General features: G+C 39.5%; 1 protein-coding gene across 3 annotated transcripts in view; it reads left to right on the top strand.

Moving 5' to 3' along the window:
• The window catches only part of LOC106880031 (protein lin-9 homolog), a 29,224-nt gene extending 6,639 nt beyond the window's left edge, over positions 1-22,585 (top strand). For 2 of the 3 annotated variants that reach the window (XM_089341439.1, XM_089341440.1), the window contains exons 2-16: positions 1,339-1,374; positions 1,934-1,971; positions 3,199-3,315; positions 8,340-8,470; positions 10,208-10,333; positions 11,137-11,294; positions 12,556-12,689; positions 13,294-13,413; positions 14,265-14,366; positions 15,393-15,473; positions 17,192-17,317; positions 17,653-17,751; positions 18,468-18,554; positions 19,676-19,770; positions 21,051-22,585. In XM_089341439.1, the coding sequence (XP_089197565.1) occupies positions 1,339-1,374; positions 1,934-1,971; positions 3,199-3,315; positions 8,340-8,470; positions 10,208-10,333; positions 11,137-11,294; positions 12,556-12,689; positions 13,294-13,413; positions 14,265-14,366; positions 15,393-15,473; positions 17,192-17,317; positions 17,653-17,751; positions 18,468-18,554; positions 19,676-19,770; positions 21,051-21,189 (1,589 nt within the window). In that variant the 3' untranslated portion in view covers positions 21,190-22,585. The remainder of the gene's footprint in view (positions 1-1,338; positions 1,375-1,933; positions 1,972-3,198; positions 3,316-8,339; positions 8,471-10,207; positions 10,334-11,136; positions 11,295-12,555; positions 12,690-13,293; positions 13,414-14,264; positions 14,367-15,392; positions 15,474-17,191; positions 17,318-17,652; positions 17,752-18,467; positions 18,555-19,675; positions 19,771-21,050) is intronic. The other variant, XM_089341441.1, reaches the window with a different exon arrangement.
• The last annotated feature ends 1,794 nt before the right edge of the window (positions 22,586-24,379 follow it).

The following is a 24,379-nucleotide window of genomic DNA, read 5'->3' as shown; positions in this document are numbered from 1 at the left end:
CAGGGTAGTACCATTCAAAGTCTAAAATGATGCAAAGTGCATTGTGAGCAGTGATGTATAACGTGATAGTCTGGTCGGTCATGTGATCATGTGATATACATACATCTACATGCACACACACACACACACTTGCTTTTCTTGGTAACTTAAATATCTCATTCATGTACACACACACACACACACACCCATACGTGTATATATATATATATATATATATATATATATATATATATATATATATATGTATGTATGTATGTATGTATGTATCATATATGTTTATATGTATCATATTTATATGTATGTATATCATATTTATATGTATCTATGTATATATGTATCATTTATTATATGTTTAGTTTAACCTGATACAAAATCTGTATTTATTTGTTACCCTCCCCCACCCCCTTCACTGAATATTTCCTGTGGTCATGTACTGACCTACTTATTACACACTGTACAGTAATTGACTGACTGACTCCTATCTTACTGTACAGTTGCAATAGCTTAACAGCTGTTCCTTTCGCAGAATTAACTTTACAAACTCCCCCCCAGTTATTTTAGTATAAGCGCAATTATATAGCGGGCCTCCTGTCCCTATTATTTAGAGCACAGGTGATATTGATATGAAGGTGACTGATTGTTTGGGAGTGGGGATGGGAAGGGGGTGGAGCAGTTAATTCATTGATTGATGTCTTTATTTTCAACAACAGTATCTACTTTGAAAAAAGAAAAAAAAAGTGAAGGCGCATGGCTCAGTGGTAAGGGTGTCAGGCTCAAAATCATGAGGTAGTGAGTTCGATTTCCAGACCAGGCTGTGTTGTGTTCTTGAGCAAGACGCTTTATTTCATGTTGCTCCAGTTCATTCAGTTGTAGAAATGAGTTGCGACATCACTGGTGTGGAGGTGTATCGGCCCCTTTGCCTTCCTCATGGATAACTTCGGTGGCATGGAAGGTGGGTGCTGGTATGCATGGGTAACTGCTGGTCTTCTATAAACAACCTTGCCTGGGCTTGTACCTCAGAGGGTAACTTTCTAGGTGCAATCCCATGGTCATTCATAACCGAAGGAGGTCTCTATCTACTTTGACATCTGGCTGTTGTGAGTTCAATCCTCAACTAGATTTGAATTTTCTCAAGAAATGGTGGTTTGTATATTTACCGTTGTGTATGGTTTGTATATCTACCTTTTATTTCAATACTTTGAGGATAGGAGCCCTTCTTCAGGAAATTTTGCAGAAATGGTATTGTGAGCAAACTTCTCTAGTGTTTCTGTATTTTGTTGCTGTTCTTTCATTTCTAATTTTATTATTTATTTTCTCCCTCTTTTTCTCTTTTCCCAGGTTCCTCGGCGAAGGCTTTAGTTAGCCTAAAAGAGGGTAAATATTAAACACATTTCATTCATTTAAATTTTTCCCCACTTTAAAAATTTTTTTCTGGTCTTATCTCCATCTTCTCCCTTTCTATATGTAAACTGTCTCTGTAATGTCCTGCTCATTCTGATACCCTTGTGGCAAATAAAAGAAATTATTATTATCAGGGTGGCGAGCTGGCAGAATCGTTACGAAGCCAGGCAAAATGCTTAGTGGCATTTCCATCTGTCTTTATGTTCTGAGTTCAAATTCCGCCACGGTCAACTTTACCTTTTATCCTTTTGGGGTCAATAAATTAAGTACCAGTTACGCACTGGGGTCGATGTAATCGACTTAATCCCTTTGTCCCTCCTTGTTTGTCCCCTCAATGCTTAGCCCCTTGTGTTGATTTTTCCAGAATTCTGAAATCGGCCACTATTTTCAGAACAACCTAATAATAATAATAATAATAATAATAATAATGTCCTTAATCACAAGATCACTGCAGAATGTAAAACATTCCTTTTGCTTGTATTGTTTATGAAGTCATTACCTTTTTCTTCTCATTTTGTTTCCAATTTTCCAGGCAAAGGCTGCTACAGGACGCCTCCTCGACGAGGAAATGTAAGTGATTTTTAAAAGTTTATGTTATTTTAATTTGTATTGTTAATTACTTGTTAATGGTTTTGTTAAGTTGATACTTTGATTGTTGCTATTGTTGTTGAGCAGATCCTGGTCAGCTCTTTCTGTGTAAGGGATAAAAGACTAAGGGACAAAGATGGACACGATGATTAGGAAGGTAAACTAAGATTAAGAGAAATAAGACAGTTGTTTGGAGACAAAATGGTCCCAGTGTTTAGAGCAGGGGTTCACAACCTTTCTAATATCTGGGCCAGATCTAAAACCTGGATTATTTTAGGGGGATGCATGTGGTAAGAAGCTTGCTGCCCAACCACATGGTTCCGGGTTCTGTCTCACTGTGTGGCACCTTGGGCAAGTGTCTTCTAATATAGCCTCAGGCTGACCAAAGCCTTGTGAGTGGATTTGGTAGCCAGAAGCTGAAAGAAGACCATTGTGTGTGTGTGTATATATATATATATATATATATATATATATATATATATATATATACACACGCATATATACATGCATATATATGCACACACGCACATATGCATACATATATATGCACACACTTATACATATATATGCACACATGCACATATACATACACACATATACACTTGCATACATTGGATATATTTAAAGTAATTACCACATTTCCAGCTAAAATTAATTGAAAAGCAAAATGAAATACGACAAAAAATTTGTGTTAAGAAATCCTTAAAAAAAAGAAGTCGAAATGTTTCCAGTATTTTCTGTTTGTACTTTACCGTTTCTCTTTTGTTCTTAAATATTTGCTTTTCTTTTATTTCTGGTTTTAAATGCGGTACTTATTATACTGGCACCCTTTGTGTGTGCGTGTAGGGGCAGTATGAAGGAATTTGGGGCTTCAAAGTATTGAGTTCTGACTTCCTTTTAAGCCAGTGATGACTTGCCTTTCATTTCTTATCAGATAGATAAAATATATACCAGAGAAGGTACCAGGTTTGGTATAAGGGACTTAATGAATAGAGCAAAGAAATGCTCCCAAGAAAAAAAAAAAAACCTGTGGTGGCAGTGGTGCCCCATTCTGGTCACAGTCCAGTAACTGAAATAAATGAACAAAAGAGAATTTTTTTTTTTTTTAAGAAATATATTGTTGAAGAAATGGTTAAAGGGTAGAATTAAATTAAAAAATTAAAACAAACACACAAGCCATGAAAATGTTGTTTGTAAATTATTTTGTAGCCTCAGAGAATACGGAAGAAAAACTCTCGGTTTTACAATGAAGAAGAAGAATCTGGTTATTGTATCAAAACTCCGAAGAAACAAGCGAAAACACCCACATCCAATTTGTCGACATCGGTAAATGTAGTCCTTTTGTAATCACGTACCTGCCTGCATTGTTCGTTGTTGTCTCAGCCCCTGGTCAGCCTTGAGAGGAGTAAGTCAGGGACCTCCTACGATCACAGATATTCCATCCTTTTCCCTAGGATCACATTCTCTAATCTGTCTCTTTTTTTTTTTTTTTTTTACTTAAGACAGTTGAGTGTAATTTGAAGAGGATTTGACTTCTATTTCTTGCAGGGCAAGTTGACCATGTAAGGGGCTTACTCATTGTCTTGTGTGTAACTGTGTCATTTGTATTGTTTAGCAGATTTTTTTTTTCCCAATTTTTTTTTTAATATTTTTTTTTTATTGCAATATAGATGGCCATGAGTTCAAACCCTGTTACCCTCCTCCACCAAGGCACAGTTTTTCTCCCTCATCCTCCTCTTCTTCCTCGCTACTTTTCCCTCCACCCAGGCACATTACTTCCTTTTCACCCCACTTTGTTAGTCCTCTTCCTTCCCCTCCATTCAGACAATATTCCCCTTCCTCCTTGCTAACCTTTTCCTCCCTCTAGGCACAGTATTCCCTCCCTCCCTCCCTCCCTCCCTCCCTCCCTTCCTTCCTTCCTTCCTTCCTTCCTTCCTTCCTCCCTCATCATCATCATCACAGGATACCAATTACATGATGGATATGCTATGTTGATGTCCCTTGTAAGCAATCCATCCATGCCGTTGTAGCTCAGCAGCTTTGACACGTGAAAACCGGTGGAAAAAATATACCGTTGCCATCGGTGTCATCCTCCGTCATTTTAACATGCGACCTTTCTGCGCTCACAGGGGTCAAGATGGAATTTTGTCAGGGCTGATTTTCTTCAGCCGGACGCCCTTCCTGTCATCAACATTCACTCTTTCCGAGTGACGTTAATATTTCCCCCATGATCAGACGTGTATTCTCATGAAAGATCGGGAATGAAGGACCCTGTATGATGGTGACACTCGCTTACAGCTGTGACATGATGTCGAGGCAAGGAGCCAGTAACACATATATATATGTCATCAACCATCATCATTGTTTAATGTCTGCTTTCCATGCTGGCATGGGTTGAATGATTTGACTGAGGACTGGCAAGCCAGGAGGCTGCACCAGGCTCCAATCTGATCTGGCAGTGTTTCTACAGCTGGATGTCCTTCCTAACGTCAAACCACACTAAGAGTGTAGTGGGTGTTTATATATGTCACTGGCACAGGAGCCAGTCAGGCGGCACTGGCATTGACCATGCTTGGATGGTGCTTTTTATGTGCCACCGACAAGGGTGCCAGTCAGGTGGCACTGGCATTGGCCACACACACACATATATGTATACACACACACCTGATAGGTTTCTTACAGTTTCCATCTATCAGATTCACTCACAAGGCCTTGGTTAGCTTGCAGCTATAGTAGAAGACACTTGCCTAAAGTACCACGCAGTGCGATTGAACTCAGAGCCATGTGGTTGAGAATCAAACTTCTTACCACACCTGCACTTATCTTTGAGAAACAAGGATAGCAGGGTTGGTGACTGGTAGAGTATCCAGCTGTGGATTATTTTACCTCAATACATAACATCAAACCCATTCCTGCATGGAAAAAAAATGGATGTACAACAATGATGTTGAGGATGTTGTGATCAAGGGCATATAACTCTGTTTGACTCAGTCTATCTGACTGACAAAGCCAGTTCCACTCCTACAACATAGCTGAGTGCAGCACAAAGAAAGATTAGGAAAAAAAAAAAAGGCTCTGAAGCAACCCGAACATCTATAGAGGGATGATGAGAGACCTTCCATGTGGTTGCTTTACTTGCTAGGAATAGCAGCCAAATATCCCTCACATCACGTTTTAGCATCTTTGTCATATGAGCTGAAATTATGATTATGGGGCCTGGAGCCCCACACCATAACATCTTTCATAACAATTTACCATCACCACCACCACCACCTCCTCCTCCCTCCCCCGTTTTTGTTGTGATCATTATTGTTGTCAGCACTGGTCATCATAAGCATCACCGTCATCATTATTGTCATCATCATCATCATCTCATTCAGGCAAAAGGTCAGTATTATGAGGAAAGAGCAAAGGGGGAGGAGGGAATTTGATTACACCCCCCATCCCATACACACACACATGCACACACTCTCTCAGTACTTGACTGGTATTTTATTTTATCAACACCCCTGAAAGAACGAAAGGCTAAGTCAACCTTGGCAGGTCAGAACATAAAATAGCAGGAACGTGACGCAAGACATTTTTTCCAGTACTCTAACAATTCTACCAGCTGACCTCCTCAATAATAATAATAATAATAATAATAATAATAATAATCATCCTTTCTGCTAATAGGCACAAGGCTTGAAATTTGGGGGAATGGGACTAGTTGATTACATTGACCCCAGTGTTTCACTGGTATTATTTTATCAGCCCTGAATGGATGAAAAGCAAAGTTGACCTCGGCAGAATTTGACCTCAATGTAAAGATGAACAAAATGCTGCTCAGTGTTTTGCCTGATGAACTAATGTTTCTGCTAGTTTGCTGCTTTAATAATAATAATAATAATAATAATGATTTCAAATTTTTGCCACAAGGGCAGTTTGGGGGAGGGGATTAAATCGATTACATCGACCCCAGTGTTTTGCTGGTACTTAGTTTATCAACCTCGAAAGGATGAAAGGCAAAGTCGACCTCGGTGGAACTTTGAACTCAGAACATAGTGGCAGACAAAATACTGCTAAGCATTTTGCCTGGCATGCTAATGGTTCAGCCAGTTCACCACCTTAATAATAATAATAATAATAATAATAATGGTTTCAAATTTTGGTGGAGAGCTGACAGAATCATTAACACAGCAGACAAAATGCTTAGGAGCATTTTACCCGTCACTACGTTCTGAGTTCAAATTCTGCCGAGGGGTTTGGATAATTCACCTTTGGAAACATGGATGTTTTGTTCAACATCCTTACACAACCCTTATTCAGGGAATTTTTGAACAGGCTGGGCTACTTGACTTGAAGAAAATTCTAACTGGTCCCCACCTGCAAGGTCATGCACTGTTTATCTTGATATGAGATCACCATGTCACGCGCACATATGGTCATGATGCATGTGCCTGGTGTACCCTTATCAGACGGGTAGTCCTGATGGGTATACTGGGCTTTGTATATTTTACCTCAGTGTCACTTTGATGGCATGCACTGCTCTCTCACTCAATAATAATAATAATAATAATGATGATGATGATTTACTGGAAAAGAAACTGGTTCGGAAGGGAAGAGGAACAGTCAGTTGTATTGGCTGTAGTAGTTTTCTGATATATTTTATTGACCCCAAAAGGATGAAAGACAAATGTTGACTTTTGAACTTGGAAGTGAAAAAAGCCAGAGGAATGCTGCAGGCCTCTTTGTGCGATGCTGCCAATCCAGTGCCTGCTTGTTGATGATGATGATGATGAGAGTGATAACGATGATGAAAATGGTAATGATGATGATGATGATGAGGAGGATTCATTTCCTTGTAGCTATTAACTGTATACTTGCAGTCTTTTCCTTCTGCTTAACCCTCTAGCGTTTAAACCGGCCATATCCGGCCCAAATATTCCACCCGTTTTATGTTCAAACCAGCCAGATCTGGCCTCTCACATGTACCCTAAAATGTCATTCTAAAAACAATCAATCACATTAAAATCTCGAAGCTATGAGATAATCCATGATTAAATCAAAACAATGTGAATAATATAAGCATTGCTTTTGACAGAACAATCTGATTGCCAAAGGGTTAACTCAATCTGACAGAGTGAAGCCTGTTTGCTGGTTAGCATACTGAAGCGAGTGGAGTTAAGTTACTTTCCCAGTGGCACAGTTGAGTGAAGTTGGGGAAAGTTTTTTTTTTTTAACATCCATTTTCCAATGCTAGCATAATGGATCGATGCATCTTTCTATTGTTGTTGCATTGCTTTTGACAAATGTACATCTTTCCTTAAATTGCTTTCCAAGCTGGAGTGAGTGCCATTATGTGCTCATAGACAATTTCGTAATATTTTTGCTTCTTTGTAAAGCGGTGAGCTGGTGGAAAAATGCTCACTGGCATTTCATCCATCTCGATGTTCTCGGTTCAAATTCCTCCGAGGTCGGTTTTGCATTTCATCCTTCCAGGGTTGACAAAATAAGTACCAACTGAACATTAAGGAGTCGATGTAATCAACTCCTTCCCTCCCCCAGAATTGCTGGCCTTGTGCCAAAAATTTGAAATCAATATTTCTGTTTATTTTCTGGTATATATATATATATGTATATATATATATACACACAGTAGAACCTCGCAGTACGAGTGCTCCATTGTACAAGTAATTTGCAGTACGAGTGGAGACTTGTGCGAATTTTTGTCTTGAAGTATGAGCAGAAATCCGCAGTACAAGCACCCAAATTATCCCATCGTTAAGGCAATTCAGTTAATGAAACCCATTTACATATTTCTTTTGCATTCTCTTTCTTTATAATTGTCATTTTACTTGTAACGACACCTTTTCTGTTTTAAAACCCCTAAAAAATTATTTTTGAGTGGTTTTGTTGGGGCTGGAACGGATTAATTATATTTTAGTTAATTTCAATGGGGAAAATTAATTTGTAAAGCGAGTACATCATAAGACGAGCTTGGTCAAGGAATGAATTAAACTCGTACTGCGAAGTATCACTGTATATTACATGTCTATCTTTCTATCTATCTATTCTGTCTCTCTCTCTCTCTATATATATATATACACACACATACATTGTATTTTCTTGTACATCAGTTGCACAATTTTGTACTAGAAGAAACTCGAGTGCTACTTATACTTTTTGTACTTGAGTGCAACTTATACTCAGGGCAAAGCTAAAGTTACAAAGAGAAGAACTTTATCCCAAGAATTAACACTAAATTACAGGTGTGACTTGTGCACAGGTAAATACAGTATGTGATGTGTGTATTGTCGTCATCATTGGTATTTAGCTAATGTACAGTTTGTCTCTTTCACCCATCACAGTACAATAGACTTTCCAGCTCGCCTGACAAAAAGAAAGCATATGCAATTGGTATCCCTCTCCGCAACCTGCTCAAGTTACCTAAAGCTCACCGATGGGTCTGTTACGAATGGTTCTACTCAAATTTAGATATGTAAGTTAAAAGTTTAAGCTTAGAATTAAAATAATTTTCGAGTAAATTGAATTGTTTTTCATCCTCATCATTTAACATTTGCTTTCCATGCTGTCATGGTTGGACGGTTTTACAGGGCACCAGCTAGCTGTAGGGCTGCATCGAGCTCCTATGTCATCTTTGGCTGTATGCTAGAAAATACGGTACAACTTGATTCTGCCTGGCAACATTTCTTGAACAAGTACCGAAATATCTTCCTGAATTCAGCTGTAAAAAGCATGCCAAAACAGACCTTGCAGATGGTGGTGCCATGTAAAAAGCTCTCAGTCCACTCTGTTAGGTGGTTGGTGTTAGGAAGGGCATCCAGTTGTAAACGCCCTGCCAAAACAAACCACGAAGTCTGGTGCACTCTTCTGCCGAGCCAGCTCCTGTCAAACCGTCCAACCCATGCCAGCATGGAAAACAGATGTTAAATGAAGCTACAAGATAATGTATGATTAATTAAAAACAAGGTGAATAAATAAGCATTACTTTTGAGAGAATAATGTGAATGCTAAAGGGTTAATTAGCTTTGAGATAATTTTAATTTGTATCTGAAAATGTGTTGTGTAGCAATGATATATTTGTGTGTGGAGGTGCGTTGCAGTCTAGTATGTTCATCATCCTTCGACAAGGTTGAACAACCAGTCCCAACCGGTCGGGATTCATGGTACAGGTTGTGCTATTCATCCTTTCGATGACTGAATACAGAACATGGATTGCAAGACCTCCGTTTGACTGATTTTCCTGAGTCACCATCGCACCCTTGTACACCAACCCACCACAAGGTTACCCATTTACAGCTGAGTAAACTGGAGTAATGTAAAGTAAAGTGTTTTGCTCTAGAACACAACACACAGCCAGTCTGGAAATTGAAACCATGACCTTGCAATCATGAGTGCAACACCCCTAACCATTAGGCCACGTGCCTTCACACATTATTGGATGGCCGTTGGCTCTCTTGAGTTCCTCTGCCTTTTGATAGGTTTTGTTGTTTGTCCTGCTGGGGGGTTACCAGTCTAGTCACTGACGACCCAGCCATGTGGCAGTTTGTACTGGTTTATTTGTTAGCAATAGCAGTCGGTCAAGAGTGACTTGACCAAATGTGTATTGATGAAGATGTGTTGTTGTTGTTGTTGTGATGGTGCTTTGTGAGGAGATTGTGTGAAGATATAGTATAGTAGTGACAGGGTGTGTAGGATTTAGGCCTTGCACCCTCACACATCCTTAGATGGCCGTTGACTCTCTTGAGGTTTTCTGCCCCATTGACAGGTTTTGTTGTTTGTCCTGCTGGATGTCCAACAAAACTCCCTCCTCACCAAGCAAGCCTTGGTGGAGGTTCCTGGTGTAGTGTATGATTATCCAAGCATGTGGCAGTTTGTACTGGTCCACTTGTAAGCTGTAGCGGTCAGTCAAGAGTGACTTGACCGAATGTATGTTGATGAGGACGTGTGTGGTGGTGGTGGTGGCGATGTAGGATGTCTTGTGAGGACATTTTGTGTAGTAATGACAGTGTATAGGAGGTGTAGGATGTCGATGAGGGCATGGATTGGAGTTGCAGTGTAATAATGAGGCTGTTTGTGAGAGAAGACATGGTGTGGCAATGAAGACAGGTTGTTTGGTTGGAATGGAAAGATACCTGGTGTGTTTGGGCCAGTGTGGCCCTTCTGCCTACCATTATACATGATTTGTTGCTTATGTTATTTTTCGATTTTGCAGGCCTTTATTTCAAGGAGAAAACGAGTTTTGCAGTTGTTTGAGGGAGTCTTTCCCTCAGCTTAAAACCAAGCTTTTACGGAGGGTAGAATGGTGCAAGATTCGACGTCTCATGGGTAAACCTCGCAGGTGAGTGGGTGGAGGGGGAAAAGTTGCGTTTGCTAATTGCCTTTAATTTTGATGTTCACTTTTTGCTACCATTATTCATTAGCAGTACTTGTAGAATTCCAGCCAAGTGCTGTGTCTGCCATTAACTGAAGAGTCTCAGAAACAGCTCCCCAGTTTCTGTATTTGCGTAGATGTTTGGTAAGAAGCTTGCTTCTCAACCACGTGGTTCCAGGTTCAGTCCTGCTGCATGGCGCCTTGGGCAAATATCTTCCACTGTGGCCTCGTACCAATCAAAGCCTTGTGAGTGGATTTGGAAGATGGAAACTGAAAGAAGCCCATCATGTGTGTGTGTGTCTCTTCATGTCTGCTTGTTCGCCCCTCACCACCACTTGACAACAGGTGTTGGTGTGTTTATGTTCCCATAACTTACCAGCTTTCAGTCAAATCGTCCATCTCATACATCATCATCATCATCATCATCGTTTAACGTCTGCTTTCCATGCTAGCATGGGTTGGATGATTTGACTGAGGACTGGTGAAACCGGATGGCAACACCAGGCTCCAATCTGATTTGGCAGAGTTTCTACAGCTGGATGCCCTTCCTAACGCCAACCACTCAGAGAGTGTAGTGGGTGCTTTTACGTGTCACCTGCACGAAGGCCAGTCAGGCGGGTACTGGCATGGAAAACGGACGTTAAATGACGATGAAAGATGGTCAGTTTTCACACCTGTGGAAATGAACCTGTCAGCTTCCCCAGGTGTGGTGCACAACTGAGCTATCAATAAAAGTAATCTGTGTGGTAATGTTTGTCATCTTTTCTCAGGTGCTCAGCTGCTTTCTTCAAAGAGGAACGTGATGCTCTCGACCAGCGGCGTTGTAAAATCCGGTTACTACAGCAGAGGAAACTGCGGGAGTTGACAAACTTCAAGGACTTGCCAGAAGAGATACCCATGCATTTGGTCATCGGAACCAAAGTAACAGGTAAGTTTATTGGATTGTTTTATCTGTCTGATGATGATGATGGTGGTGGTGGTGGTAGTGGCCATGTGAACTCTTTGTGTGTGTATCATTATCATCATCATCATCATCATTCAACATCTGCTTTCCATGCTGGCATGGGTTGGACGATTTGACTGGAACTGGTAAGATGGAAAGCTGCACTAGGTTCCAGTCTGGTTTGGCATGGTTTCTACAGTTGGATGCCTTTTCTAATGCCAACCACTTCAAGACTGTATTGGGTGCCTTTTGCGTGCCACCAGCATGGGTGCTTTCTATTTGTCACCTGCACAGGTGCCTTTTAATACGCATATTTATATGCATTTATACCTGTCATTATCATCATCATCATTGTTTAACGTCCGCTTTCCATGTTATCATGGGTTGGACCCTATGTATATATGTGTTCATGTAGTTTGCTCACATATATATATATATATATATATATATATATATATATTTACACACACACACACACATATGTATATGTATGATCATCATTTGATATCCATCCATGTTCCATGTTGGCATGGGTTGGATGGTTTGGCAGGATCTGAGGTGTTGAAGGACTGCATTGATCTCCTATGTCTACCTTGGCATGGTTTCTATGGCTGGATGTCTTTCCAAGTGCCATCCACTTTACAACATGGACTGGGTGCTGTTATCATGCTACCTACACTATTGAGGTCCCCATATGCACACACACACATCTATCTATCTATCTATATACGTATATATATATATATATATATATATATATATATATATATATATATATATAAAGAAAGAAAAAAACACTCTTTAACCCTTTAGCATTCAGATTATTGTCAAATGTAATGCTTTTTCAGACACTGTTTTTTTAAAATTAATTCTATGCAATATCTCATAGCTTCGAAATTTGGCTGATGTAATTATATACTTTTAGAATGACATTGAAGGGTAGGTGTGAGAGGCTGGATCTGGTGGGTTTCAACATAAAACAGGTTAAACATTTGGGCCTGATGTGACTCCTTTAAATGCTTTAAGGGTTAATGTGGTTGGTGTTAGTAAGGGCATCCAGCCATAGAAGCCATGCCAAAACAGGCATGAGAGCCTGGTGCAGTCTTCTGGCTAATCAGCTCCTGTTGAACCATCCGACCCATGCTAGCATGGAAAAACAGACGTTAAATGATGATTATGATGATGATGTCCTTTAATTTTTGACAAACTTGTTTTCTCTTTCTACATGCAATTGAACTTCTTTCAGCACGGTTCAGGAAGGTGCAAGACGGTTTGTTCACGGGATCTGTGGAAGCCCTAGACACTGTTAACAACACGTACAGAGTGATCTTCGACCGAGCTGGCTTGGGTACGCATTCCATCTCCGACTACGAGGTTTTGGTAAGTCCTGCTGTTCTTTTCCTCCTCCTCCTCCTTCCTCCCTTTCCTCTTCTCTCTCAGAACAATCTTCAGCTATTCTGGGATTTCCTCCAAATGCTTGAGCTTGGAAATGCATCCTCACGCACACAGGTATAACACCAAGTTTATATATATTTGAATTATAGAATGGAAGTATCTCTATAGTAAAAACTATTGATATAACACTACATATGTATATATAACCACTCTCTGAGTGGTTGGCCTTAGGAAGGGCATCCAGCTGTAGAAACTCTGCCAAATCAGATTGGAGCCTGGTGTAGTCATCTGGTTTCACCAGTCCTCAGTCAAATCGTCCAACCCATGCTAGCATGGAAAGTGGACGTTAAACGATGATGATGATGTCTACAAAAGGATTTTTGCTGGATGAAAATCACAGCTTCTGGCCAGATTTGGCCAGTTTGAACATAAGACAAGTCGAATATTTGGGCCTGATAATGGCCGGTTTAACTGCTAAAGGATTAACTCTCTGTTACTGCAGTACAAAATACCCGACCCCCTTTTCTATGAGCACTGGGCCCCAAGTTGATAAAATTCAAAAATGTTTTTCTTTTTTTTTATTCCAAAGAGCACAAGTCCACAAGAAACGACACCATTATCAGCCTTTCAGCAGCGGCACCGATCGAAGTTGACGACATCCCATCCTCCGAGGTTTGCTCCTCGGATAGGGTCACCCAGTCACCAACTGGTAAGCTTCTATAATTGTCTCATCATTATTATTATTATTATTATTATTATTATTATTATTATTATTGTTCAGTAGTTTTATTTTTATAACGTGCTTTCACTTCACTACCGAGCGCAGCTCTCTGTGCCTTGGGTATGTGCTGTGGTTTGCTGTGATGCTCTTATGGTTACTGTATTGAAAGTGTTTTGCGTAGGATGTGTGCTGTGCCCAGTAGTGCAATTTTCTGTATGTTATATATATTTGTAAGTCCTGGTGTTTTTGTTATGCATTTGTCTGAATATTTTTTTATTATACCTAAGGCATTATTATTATTATTATTATTATTTATTATTATTATCATTTTGCTGGGGTTGACTTTACCTTTCACCTCTTAGGGTTGTTTAATGAGGAGCAGGGTGGGGTGGGGTGGGGTCAATGTAATCCATTTGTTCCCTTCCCCAAAGCTGCTGGCCTTGTGCCAAAACTTGAATATTCATTCACATTGTTTTGAATTAATCCAGCATTATCTTGTAGTTAAGAGATTTCAATGATGTGATTGTTTATTTTTTACAGTGGCATTGTGGGGTAGGTGTGAGAGATCAGATTTGTCCTATTTGAACATAGAACAGGAAGAATATTTTGGGCCAGATATGGCTGGTTTGAATGCTAAAGGGTTACTGATAAGTCTCTGTAATTGGGGAGCAAGACCAACCTGGGGGTGAACAATTATAGCATTAACAAGAACAACAACAATTTAGGGTCTATATTTTTACGTGGATTTTTTTTTTTTTTTAGCCAGGTAACAACTGTTTTTTGTTTTGAAAATAAAATAAAATCTCTAATGATGACTAATGGTTGTGTGTATTTTTCAGGAGAACGATCCCCTTCTCAGCAGTTCTCCCATAAAAACCCAGTTTCGGAGTTTAGAAGGGGCCACTTATGGAGGGTTTCCAGTGAAGTTTTTGTTACATGTTGTAAGTATTAATTTTGCAGCCAATAAACTTCATCACCGTCATTCATTATCATTCATTGTCATTAATCATCATTCATTATCGTTCATTGCTGTCGTCATCTTCACTCGTTATCATTATTGTGAAATGATAAAGATACCATTTTAATAATTCTGTAGAACTTCAGTCGTGTACATCATAATCTCGTTAGTGAGATTATGATGATACATCATCATCATCATCATCATCGTTATTTTATATCTGCTTTACTTTGCTGGTATGAGTTGAACTGGTTGAACTGTATTTTAATGTGTACAGGGTATCCACAAGGTCTGGGTACACAGAGTAAATAAAATCATAAGATAAACAATTAAATATAAGAAACAATAATTTCTTAAAGTACGTGTTAATCCCCATGTACCCAGACTTTGTGCACATCCTGTATAAGGAACCCTTTTTTTGTCGAAAATTAGGTTAAAAAAATATGGGAGTTTCTTATACATGGATAGTATTATAATCCCTTACAAAACCTTTTTTCCAAATTTTAAGTCCCCAAAATTAGGGGGTTCCTTATACATGTTAAAATATGGTAGTTATGACCCTTATATTCTATTTCCAAATGCCATGAAAGTTGATTTTGCTTTTCTTCTTTCTGGGTATCAATAAAATAAGAATCGGTGAAGAACTGAGGCGGGTACAATCGACTGCACCTTTCACGAATTTATTTCCTTTTTTTCCTTCTGGGTGTTGATAAAATAAGACCCAACCAAATATCGGGATTGATGTAATCTTCCACAAAGTCGACATTACCGTTCTTCCTTTTGGAAAGCAGCGAAAGATGGAGGTTGATATAATTGATAGTCCCACAGTATTTTTCAATAAGTTTGATGTTTTGTGCATAAGTTAGCAATCAGTATGTAGAAATCAATATATCTATGCCGTGTTGTGATTGGTTTAATCTCTGATGAGTATGAGGTGTCTTGTTTCTAGATTTCGACGTACGGTATGTTTGTCCTGTGAGATAAACTTTGCCTTTAAATCTATTTTCAGATTAAATTATCAAAAATACTCTTAATGAAAAAAGATTGGATAAAGAAATTAAAAGAAATGAACTGTCACGCAGAAAAATTTGTAAGTTGTCTTCTCTCTGTTTCGATGTTACGCTGTAAATGTTTTAAATACATCCATCGTCGTCATTGTTTTAACTTTCATTTCTCCATGCTTGCATGGGTCGGAAAGAGTTTATTGAGGCAGATTTTCTATGGCCAGATGCTCTTCCTGTTTCTGAGCAAGGTAATATTTCCCCAAGGCCAGACATGTTTTTACAGATGATTGGAAATGAATGACACTGCTTGTGTGGCCGTGACAACCATTTTACAACTTACCATGCAATGCCAAGACAAGGAGAGACAGACATATACACATGCACACACATACACGCGTGCGTGTGTGCTCATGCATATTTATTTGCGAAAGAGACTTTAGCTCAATAAACTAATGTTTTGGAAAGTCACTTGCCATTCAGTGGGCAGATATTAAGGTTGTTGTAATTACATAGAAGTGAGGTTTCTCTGTTTATGCTTAAAAAGTTTTTTTTTTTTTTTTTGATAACACTGGCTGTGGAAACTGTTACTCTCTATAACACTGCTTCTATTGAAGATCTGATGATGTTAATGGTCTGTATGGAAATACTTATTTATGATATCTAACCCTTTAGCATTCAGATTATTCTGTCGAATGTAATGTTCATTTATTCACATTGTTTTGAATTAATCATGTATTATCTTCTAGTTTTGAGATTTTCATGATGTGATTGCTTAATTTTCAAATGACATTGTAGGGTAGGTGTGAGAGGCACCTGACTTATTTGAATATAAAACACAGAATATTTAGGCCGGATATGGCTGGTTTTGAATGCTAAAGGGTTAATAAAACTTGGGCCACATTAAAATGAACATCTAAACTGCATAGTGGATTATACCGTGTGATATTTTACATAGAGGATTATATAAAATAATGTTTATTTTGTGCCAATGTATATTAGAGCTGTTTTACTTGTATTATATTCTATCTTTGAAGCCATTGTCTTTTAATGTATCCTTGTAATAAATAATGATCACACTAAAAAGGAATCTCCATGAGAAGATAAACTAGATAAGAGCTAATTAATATTAACTTGCAAATTTTTGCTAGGTTTACAGTAAAGACTGTTTACCCAGCTAAAGCGTTTGAGTGCAAACACAAGCGGCTGAAATGTCCTTCCTAATGCCAACTACTTTACAGAGCGTACTGGGTGTTTGTTCATGTGGCACTAGCTCAGGTGCCTTTTTTTTTTTTTTTCTTTTTTTTTTCTCTTACATGGCACTGACATGAGTGCTGAAATAAAACCCTCTACCAAACACTAAAGCTTTTCGAGAAGGTATTTAGTTAGAGCTGGAGGAAACTCTGTATAGAACTACATAGATTTACTACGGTGCATGCTATCTATGTTATCAAACCACTCGATCACTGATAAGCTCTTATTCCATAATAGAGGAGAATTGACCTGTTTGATGTTAAAAAAATGATGGAATCTAAAAATGTTTTTACTGAGGCTGCTTATCTCACTTTTTCCTAGATTTATTGCTCTACATGTGTGCTTGGCAAGAATATTATCTTTATGATCTTTAAAAGTTATATATGGTTCAGGTAATATTAAAATTTCTACTCCAGTCATCTATTTTTTAGACTGTTAGCTGTGTCTTTCACTTCTGACTTTTTTTTGCATGGTAAGAGCAGTGGCCACTTCTTCCTTCACCTTTTGCCAATTCGTTTTCTCCTTATTAATTAAACGTTGTTCTCTTTGCTAGGAATCATTACAGAAACCAATTACCTATGAATTCCAGCGGAAATACGCTGGTGTCGTCCTTGAACTGGAACGTTTAAACAAGGAATTACAGAAATACCTTAACAGTGTGCAGCACTTCTGCCAGGAGGTATGTCAACTCGCATCTTTTCCGTGGTTGTTCCTGTCACTCTTGCCTTTATTTTTTGTGAATTTTTTCCAATCGTTTACACTGATTGATTTTCACAGGTGTTGGGCCACTGCCACAAACGGTTTTAGTTAATTATATTGGTTCCAATATTGGTACTTATTTTAATGTGCTTGGAAGTAGGGAAGGTAATACTGACTGATGTTGGATTTCATTATCCCCCATCATTGTTTAGTGTTCACTTTTCCTTGCTTGCATGAATCGGGTAGGGTTAAGCTGGCACCTTTGATATGAAGGGAGTTGAGTGAAGTGTGAATCTGTATTTCTTTGTCTTCCAGATTGTTCCTGAACAGGGCCTACCTGCGATAGACCAACCGTCGGAGATTAAGCAGAGATGTGAGGACGAGGCCCAGAGAATGGTCGAGAAGGTTCGCCTGGTAAGTTGGAGTGGATCTCCGCACTGTCACTTTGCACTTTGCCCACTAGCACCACCAACACCATCACCACTCCAGCCACCACTTTGCACTACATCCCCAACACCATGACTACCATTACCATCATCACTCCTGCCACCATCACCAACACATCTACCATTTCACATTGTGGTCACCACCATTCCTACCACCACCAACACTAACATCATCATCATCATTTCACACTGCAGTCACCATCACCACTCATACCTCTACCACCTCCACCACTACCACCACTAGAAAACCGACCCCATGTGCCAAGAGATCGGCACCCTGAAGACTTTTGGCAGCCACTACACTATGGTGACATAACTGTCTCACACAATCACCACAAACACTCCCCCCACCAATGCCACCACAACCATTGCCACCTCACCCTACCACCCTCACCAATACCACCACAATCACTCCTACTACCCCCACCAGTACCACCACCACTTTTCACCCCCCACTGCTGTCACCTCACCCTACCACTCCTGCCAACACCAACCATCGCCACACCCATCAACACTAACCACTACTACCACCACCTCATCCCACTGCTGCCACTCACCCACTCCCACCAATACCATCACAACCCCCCTCCCTTCACTACCTCACCCACTGTCTCCACCATCGCCACTCCCGCCTACACTAACCGCTGCCACCTCTCTAATAACTTCTCTAATTCTCTTCCCCAGACTTCCTTCATCAATGCCAAGACTGCCAAGAACGAACAGATGATGAAATTAATAATTAATCTCACATCTTTGATGTTACAAGTCAAGGTTAGTACAACTTCCCTTAACCCCTTTTGATACCAGCCTGCCTGAAACTGCCCCCTGTGTCCTATGATATAAACTTCCTCTTTTAAATGTGATCTAAGAACCCTTTTTTATTCTAAACTGCCAGACATCATCCCTGGTTCTACGATAAAAGCTTCTAGTTTTAAAGTTGTGAAATTAAAACCTTTCCTTTAAAATTTCTTGTTAATTTATGTTCCAAACACCAGAGAGATAATCCTTTCTACCATAGGCGCAAGGCTTGAAATCTGGGGGAGGGTACTAGTCGATTAGATCAACCCCAGTGCGTAACTGGTACTTAATTTATTGACCTTGAAAGGATGAAATAATCCTTTCTACCATAGGCGCAAATCTGGGGGAGGGTACTAGTTGATTAGATCAACCCCAGTGTGTAACTGGTACTTAATTTATTGACCCTGAAAGGATGAAAGGCAAAGTCAACCTTGGTGGAATTTGAACTCAGAATGCAGCGATGGGTGAAATACCACTAAGCATTTTGTCGAGCATGCCAACGATTCTGCCAGCTCACCACCAGATGGATAATGACAAAGTTAGTTTGGTGTGGTAAGAAGCTTGCTGCCCAACGACATGGTTTTGGGTTCAGCCCCACTGCGTGGCACCTTGGGCGAGTGTCTTTCTACAATAGCCTCAGGGCTGACCAAAGCCTTGTGAGTGGATTTGGTCGATGGAATCTGAAAGAAGCTTGTATATATATATATATATGTGTGTGTGTGTTCATCTTTGTCCCCACCACCATTGCTTGACAACCAGTGTTTGTGTGTTTACATCCCTGTAGCTTAGAACTGGCTAAAGAAGCCAATAGAATAATTACTGAGCTTTAAAAATATAAGTACCAGGGTCAGTTCATTTGACTAAAGTCTCTTCAAGGCAGTGCACCAGCATGGCCACAGTGCAATGACTGAAACAAGCTAAGAGATAAAAGATAAATGATGAAGTTATTTCCAAAATTAAATAAAACTAAACCTGTGCATTTCAACAGCAATAAGGTAACAAAAGGGTTAAAACTTGTCATCAAAATTTCATGTTAATTTGTTTCCATCCAAATTCCTTTACCATTTTTTTTTTTCTTCTTTTTCTCTTCCCAGACATTTGCTGAAAATGATTTCAATTCTTTTGAATTCTGTTCCCTTCAAGACAGCTTGGATGATATTAAGAAAAGTTTGGATGGCAATAACATAAAGTAGGTACTTTTTACAGTTTGGTGCAGCACTTTTAAGCTTTGTGTCTATATATATATAGGTGTGGCTGTGTGGTAAGAAGTTTGCTTCCCAATCACATGGTTCTGGGTTCAAGCCCACTGCGTAGCACCTTGGACAGGTGTCTTCTGTTATAGCCTCAGGCCAACCAAAGCCTTGTGAGTAGATTTGGTTGATGGAAACTGAAAGAAGCCTGTCACGTGTGTGTGTGTCTTTGTACCTGTGTTTACCCCCCTCCCCCCACGGGAGCCAGTCTGGTGGCACTGGCAACAACCACGCTCGAATGTTGTTTTTCACGTGCCACTGGCACATCTGCCAGTAAGGGTGATGCTGGCAACGATCACGCTCGGATGGTGCTTTTTACGTGCCACCGGCATGGGAGCCAATCAGTGGCCCTAGCAACGATCACGCTTGGATGATGCTTTTAACGTTCCACTGGCACAAGTATCAATCAGGCGGCACTGTCATCAGCCACGTCAACGATTTTGATTTCACTTGCCTCAAACAGGTCTTCGCAAGCAAAGTGTGTGTGTGTAACAAGTACAATTTTCTTTAGAGTGATGGAGGGTGTTAGTCACCACCAGCATTGCTAGAAATGAGAGTCAAAACAACTCTTAACCACGTTCAAATTCTGCCAAAGTCGACTTTGCCTTTCATCCTTTCAGGGTTGATAAATCAGGTACCAGTCATGTACTGGGGTTGATGTAATCAACTTAATCCCCTCCCCCAAAATTGTGACAAAATTTGAAATCATTATTATTATTATTGTTCAGTAGTTTTATTTTTATAACGTGCTTTCACTTCACTACTGAGCGCAGCTCTGTGCGCCTTGGGTATGTGCTGTGGTTTGCTGTGATGCTCTTATGTTTACTGTATTGAAAGTGTTTTGTGTAGGATGTGTGCAGTACCCAGTAGTGCAATTTTCTGTATGTTATATATATTTGTAAGTCCTGGTGTTTTTGTTATGTATTTGTCTGAATATTTTTTTTATTATACCTAAGGCACCTACTATGATAGGAATTGTTTCTGTTTTTAGATTCCACATTCGAGTTACCTCTATTTCCAGGTCTTTGTATTTTGAAAGTTTTTCAATTTCTTTTAGGGAAACGTCATCTGCTGGTATTAATACATCAATTAGAAAGCATTTTTTTTCCTTGGTGATCTCTGACAACTATATCTGGTCTATTTGCCTTAATTTCTCTATCTGTGTGTATTGGCATATTATTATTATTATTATTATTATTATTATTTTTATCTCTTTTAGCTCTTTCCAGAACAATGTGGAAATTCACATCAACCATATCCAGAGTGGGCTGAGCCAAATGGGAAACCTTCACGCCTTCTCCACCACTGCCAGTTTCACTACTCCAACGACCCCTGACTTCAACCCCTGTAACCTTTGACTTCCAGTCCCCCTCCCCATCACTCTGTTGTTGTTTGTGGGTATGCTTGTGTATGTGTGTGTGTGTATGTGTGCATGTGTACTTGCGTGCGTGTGTTTGTGTGATCCCAGCAGTTCTAATATCAATCTTAACGCTCTCGCCTCCTACTCCTCCTCTTTTCCTCTCATTCTCGCCAGTCGCTGGGCTGTGGTGAGGATTGGGACGACCTGTGGCTTGAACTCCCTGTGTACAGTTTCTGTAGATATTTTCATTTGATCTTGCAGGTGAACCCTGACCCCAGATTATTTATTCAACTTATTGCAAAATTTATTTTGGTGTGTGAACACACACACATACACACGTACACACACACACGTATGCTAACTGTTGTTGGCGACTAACTGTATATATGTATATGATAGGTAATTATTCATGAATGAATGTATATGTAATGCATATACGCGTGTTTATATATATATATATATATATATATATATATATATATCTGTGTATCTATGTATGCAAAAGAACATGTACTGATGTGTGTTTGTGTGTCCGCATGTATGTGCAAGAGAGCATGCTTACGTGTGTATGTGTGTTTATGAGTGTGCCTATTTATGTATATGTAAGAGCATATATATTGGTGTGTGTGTATATATACCTATGTATTCACGTGTGTGTGTCTATGTATGTACATATATGTATATGTGTGTGTGTATGTGTATGTTTGCATATGTATGTGTATGTATATATATATATATATATATATATATATATATATATATACATACACACCCATACATACATGAATGTATGTTAGAAAATTACTATTTTTAAATCTCACAACGTGAGATATTCAGCAACAGTACTTTGTAGTAAAGATTGTTTGCCAACATAACATGGCAGTACTGGTTTAGGACGAATGTTGCTGTAATTTAGCCCCAGGAGACCTCGTCTCCAGCTGGCTATACGACATGATCTGTGTCCTTATATTTTCGAACAAGGGAATCTAGCGCCCCCACTCAGCTCAAAACAATATCTGTGTATCGCGATTTCCGGCTTAATTTCCCTTCATCAGCTGGAAATCGCGATACAGACATATTGTTTGAGCTGAGTGGGGGTGCTAGATTCCCTTATTCGAAAATATAAGGACACAGACCGTGTCGAATAACCAGCTGGAGACGATGTCTCCTGGGGCTAAATTACAGCAACATTAGTCCTAAACCAGGACTGCCATGTTATGTTGGCAAACAATCTTTGCTATGAATTTATGTGTATGGGTGTGTATTCAAGTCTTGAATATATTTGTGACTGAGCCTATATAATATCTATTTGTGTGAGGGTGTATAACTATGAAGATATGTATATACATGTATATATATATATTATGTATATATAAAATATAATGCAATATGAATTCTTTTCTCTCTTTATTTATATTTCTTTCTGACTCATCCACATTTGTAATTGCATAATACATGCTATATGTTCCTTCTTCCCAGTTTCACATCTATTTTTCCATGCTTGCATGGGTTAGGTGATTATATTGTTAAGACGATCCCCCCCCCCCCCCCAGCCAGATGCTCTTCCTGTTGCTAACTCTTACCTGCGTTTTCAGGCAAAGGATCTTTAGGTGATCTGTTGACAAGAAGACAACAGCAAGTCATCACTTGTTGCTCAGCAACTTTTGCAAGTGTTTTGTTGCAGATGACACACACGGTCACCGCATTTGTAAAAAGACAGAGAAGATGGTCATGAAGACGTGTTAGGAAGAATACGAGGACGTGAATCTCAAAGAGCAGCAACAGAAGTTTGAGTGAAACACTTACCTGTTTGATAAGCCAATACCTTTGAGCTACGACGACTCTGCTAAAGTCTGCTATTTTTTTTAACCAACATAAACGCCATACTAATATCTAGCATAAACTATTAAGTAATTTACTAAACACCAACCAAAATTGTAAAATGGAATTAGATTAGGATTGTCTTACTCTTTACTCTTTTGCTCGTTTCAGTCATTTGACTGCGGCCATGCTGGAGCACTGCCTTTAGTCAAGCAAATCGACCCCGGGACTTATTCTTTGTAAGCCTAGTACTTATTCTATCGGTCTCTTTTGCTGAATCGCTAAGTGACGGGGACGTAAACACACCAGCATCAGCTGTCAAGCAATGCTAGGGGTACAAACACAAACATACATATATATACATATATACAACAGGCTTCTTTCAGTTTCCGTCTACCAAATCCACTCACAAGACTTTGGTCAGCCCGAGGCTATAGTAGAAGACACTTGCCCAAGATGCCATGCAGTGGGACTGATCCCAGAACCATGTGGTTGGTAAGCAAGCTACTTACCACACAGCCACTCCTGCGTCTTCTCAAATATTCCAATAATGTTCGTTTAATATAAGTTACTAGATGTTTGGATTGTCTTGTCTGAAGTGAAGGGCAGTGTCTGCTAATGGAGAATGAGGAACAAAACAGCATAAAAGACACTGGAATAACCCTGTTTACTCGAGGCACAAGGCCTCAAAATTTTGGGGTGTGGAGTAGTCGATTACATCAACCTCCAGTATTTCACTGGTACTTCATTTATCAACCTTGGCGGAATTTGAACCCAGAAAATACACTGGAATAATGACTATGGGACTCTGCATTGAAACCTGTCCCTATGTATGGGTATCTGTGTATCGAGCGGATACTTAGGTATTACTTTAATTCTTGGATTACCTTCTTGGATTATGTCGCACCATTAGATGACCTCTTGGTCTACAGTGAATCTTCACCCTTGTATGTATGTGTGTGTGTGTGTGTATATATATATATATATATATGTATATATATATATAAATAGAGAGAGATACACATATAGTCTTGTTTCTGTTAGTTGATTTGCAGCCATGCTGGAGCACCACCTTCAAGGGTTTTAGTTGAACAAATGTACCCCAGGATTTTCTTTGTTTCATTAAAGTCTAGTACCTATTTTATCGGCCTCATTTGCCGAACTGCTAAGTGATGGGGATGTAAACACCAGCAACTGGATGTCAAGTGGTATAGGGTGACACACTCATATATACGACAGGCTTCTCTCAGTTTCCATCTACCAAATCCACTCGCAAGGCTTTGGTCTGCCTGAGGCTATAGTAAGTAGAACACACTTGCCCAAGGTGCCATGCAGTGGTACTGAACCTGGAGCCATGTGGTTGGGAA

The sequence above is a fragment of the Octopus bimaculoides genome, chromosome 24 (genome assembly GCF_046866305.1).
Source record: "Octopus bimaculoides isolate indiv1 chromosome 24, ASM4686630v1, whole genome shotgun sequence".
Taxonomy (NCBI): domain Eukaryota; kingdom Metazoa; phylum Mollusca; class Cephalopoda; order Octopoda; family Octopodidae; genus Octopus; species Octopus bimaculoides.
The sequence above is the reverse complement of the archived record's forward strand: the minus strand, read 5'-3'. Positions and strand labels throughout refer to the sequence as shown.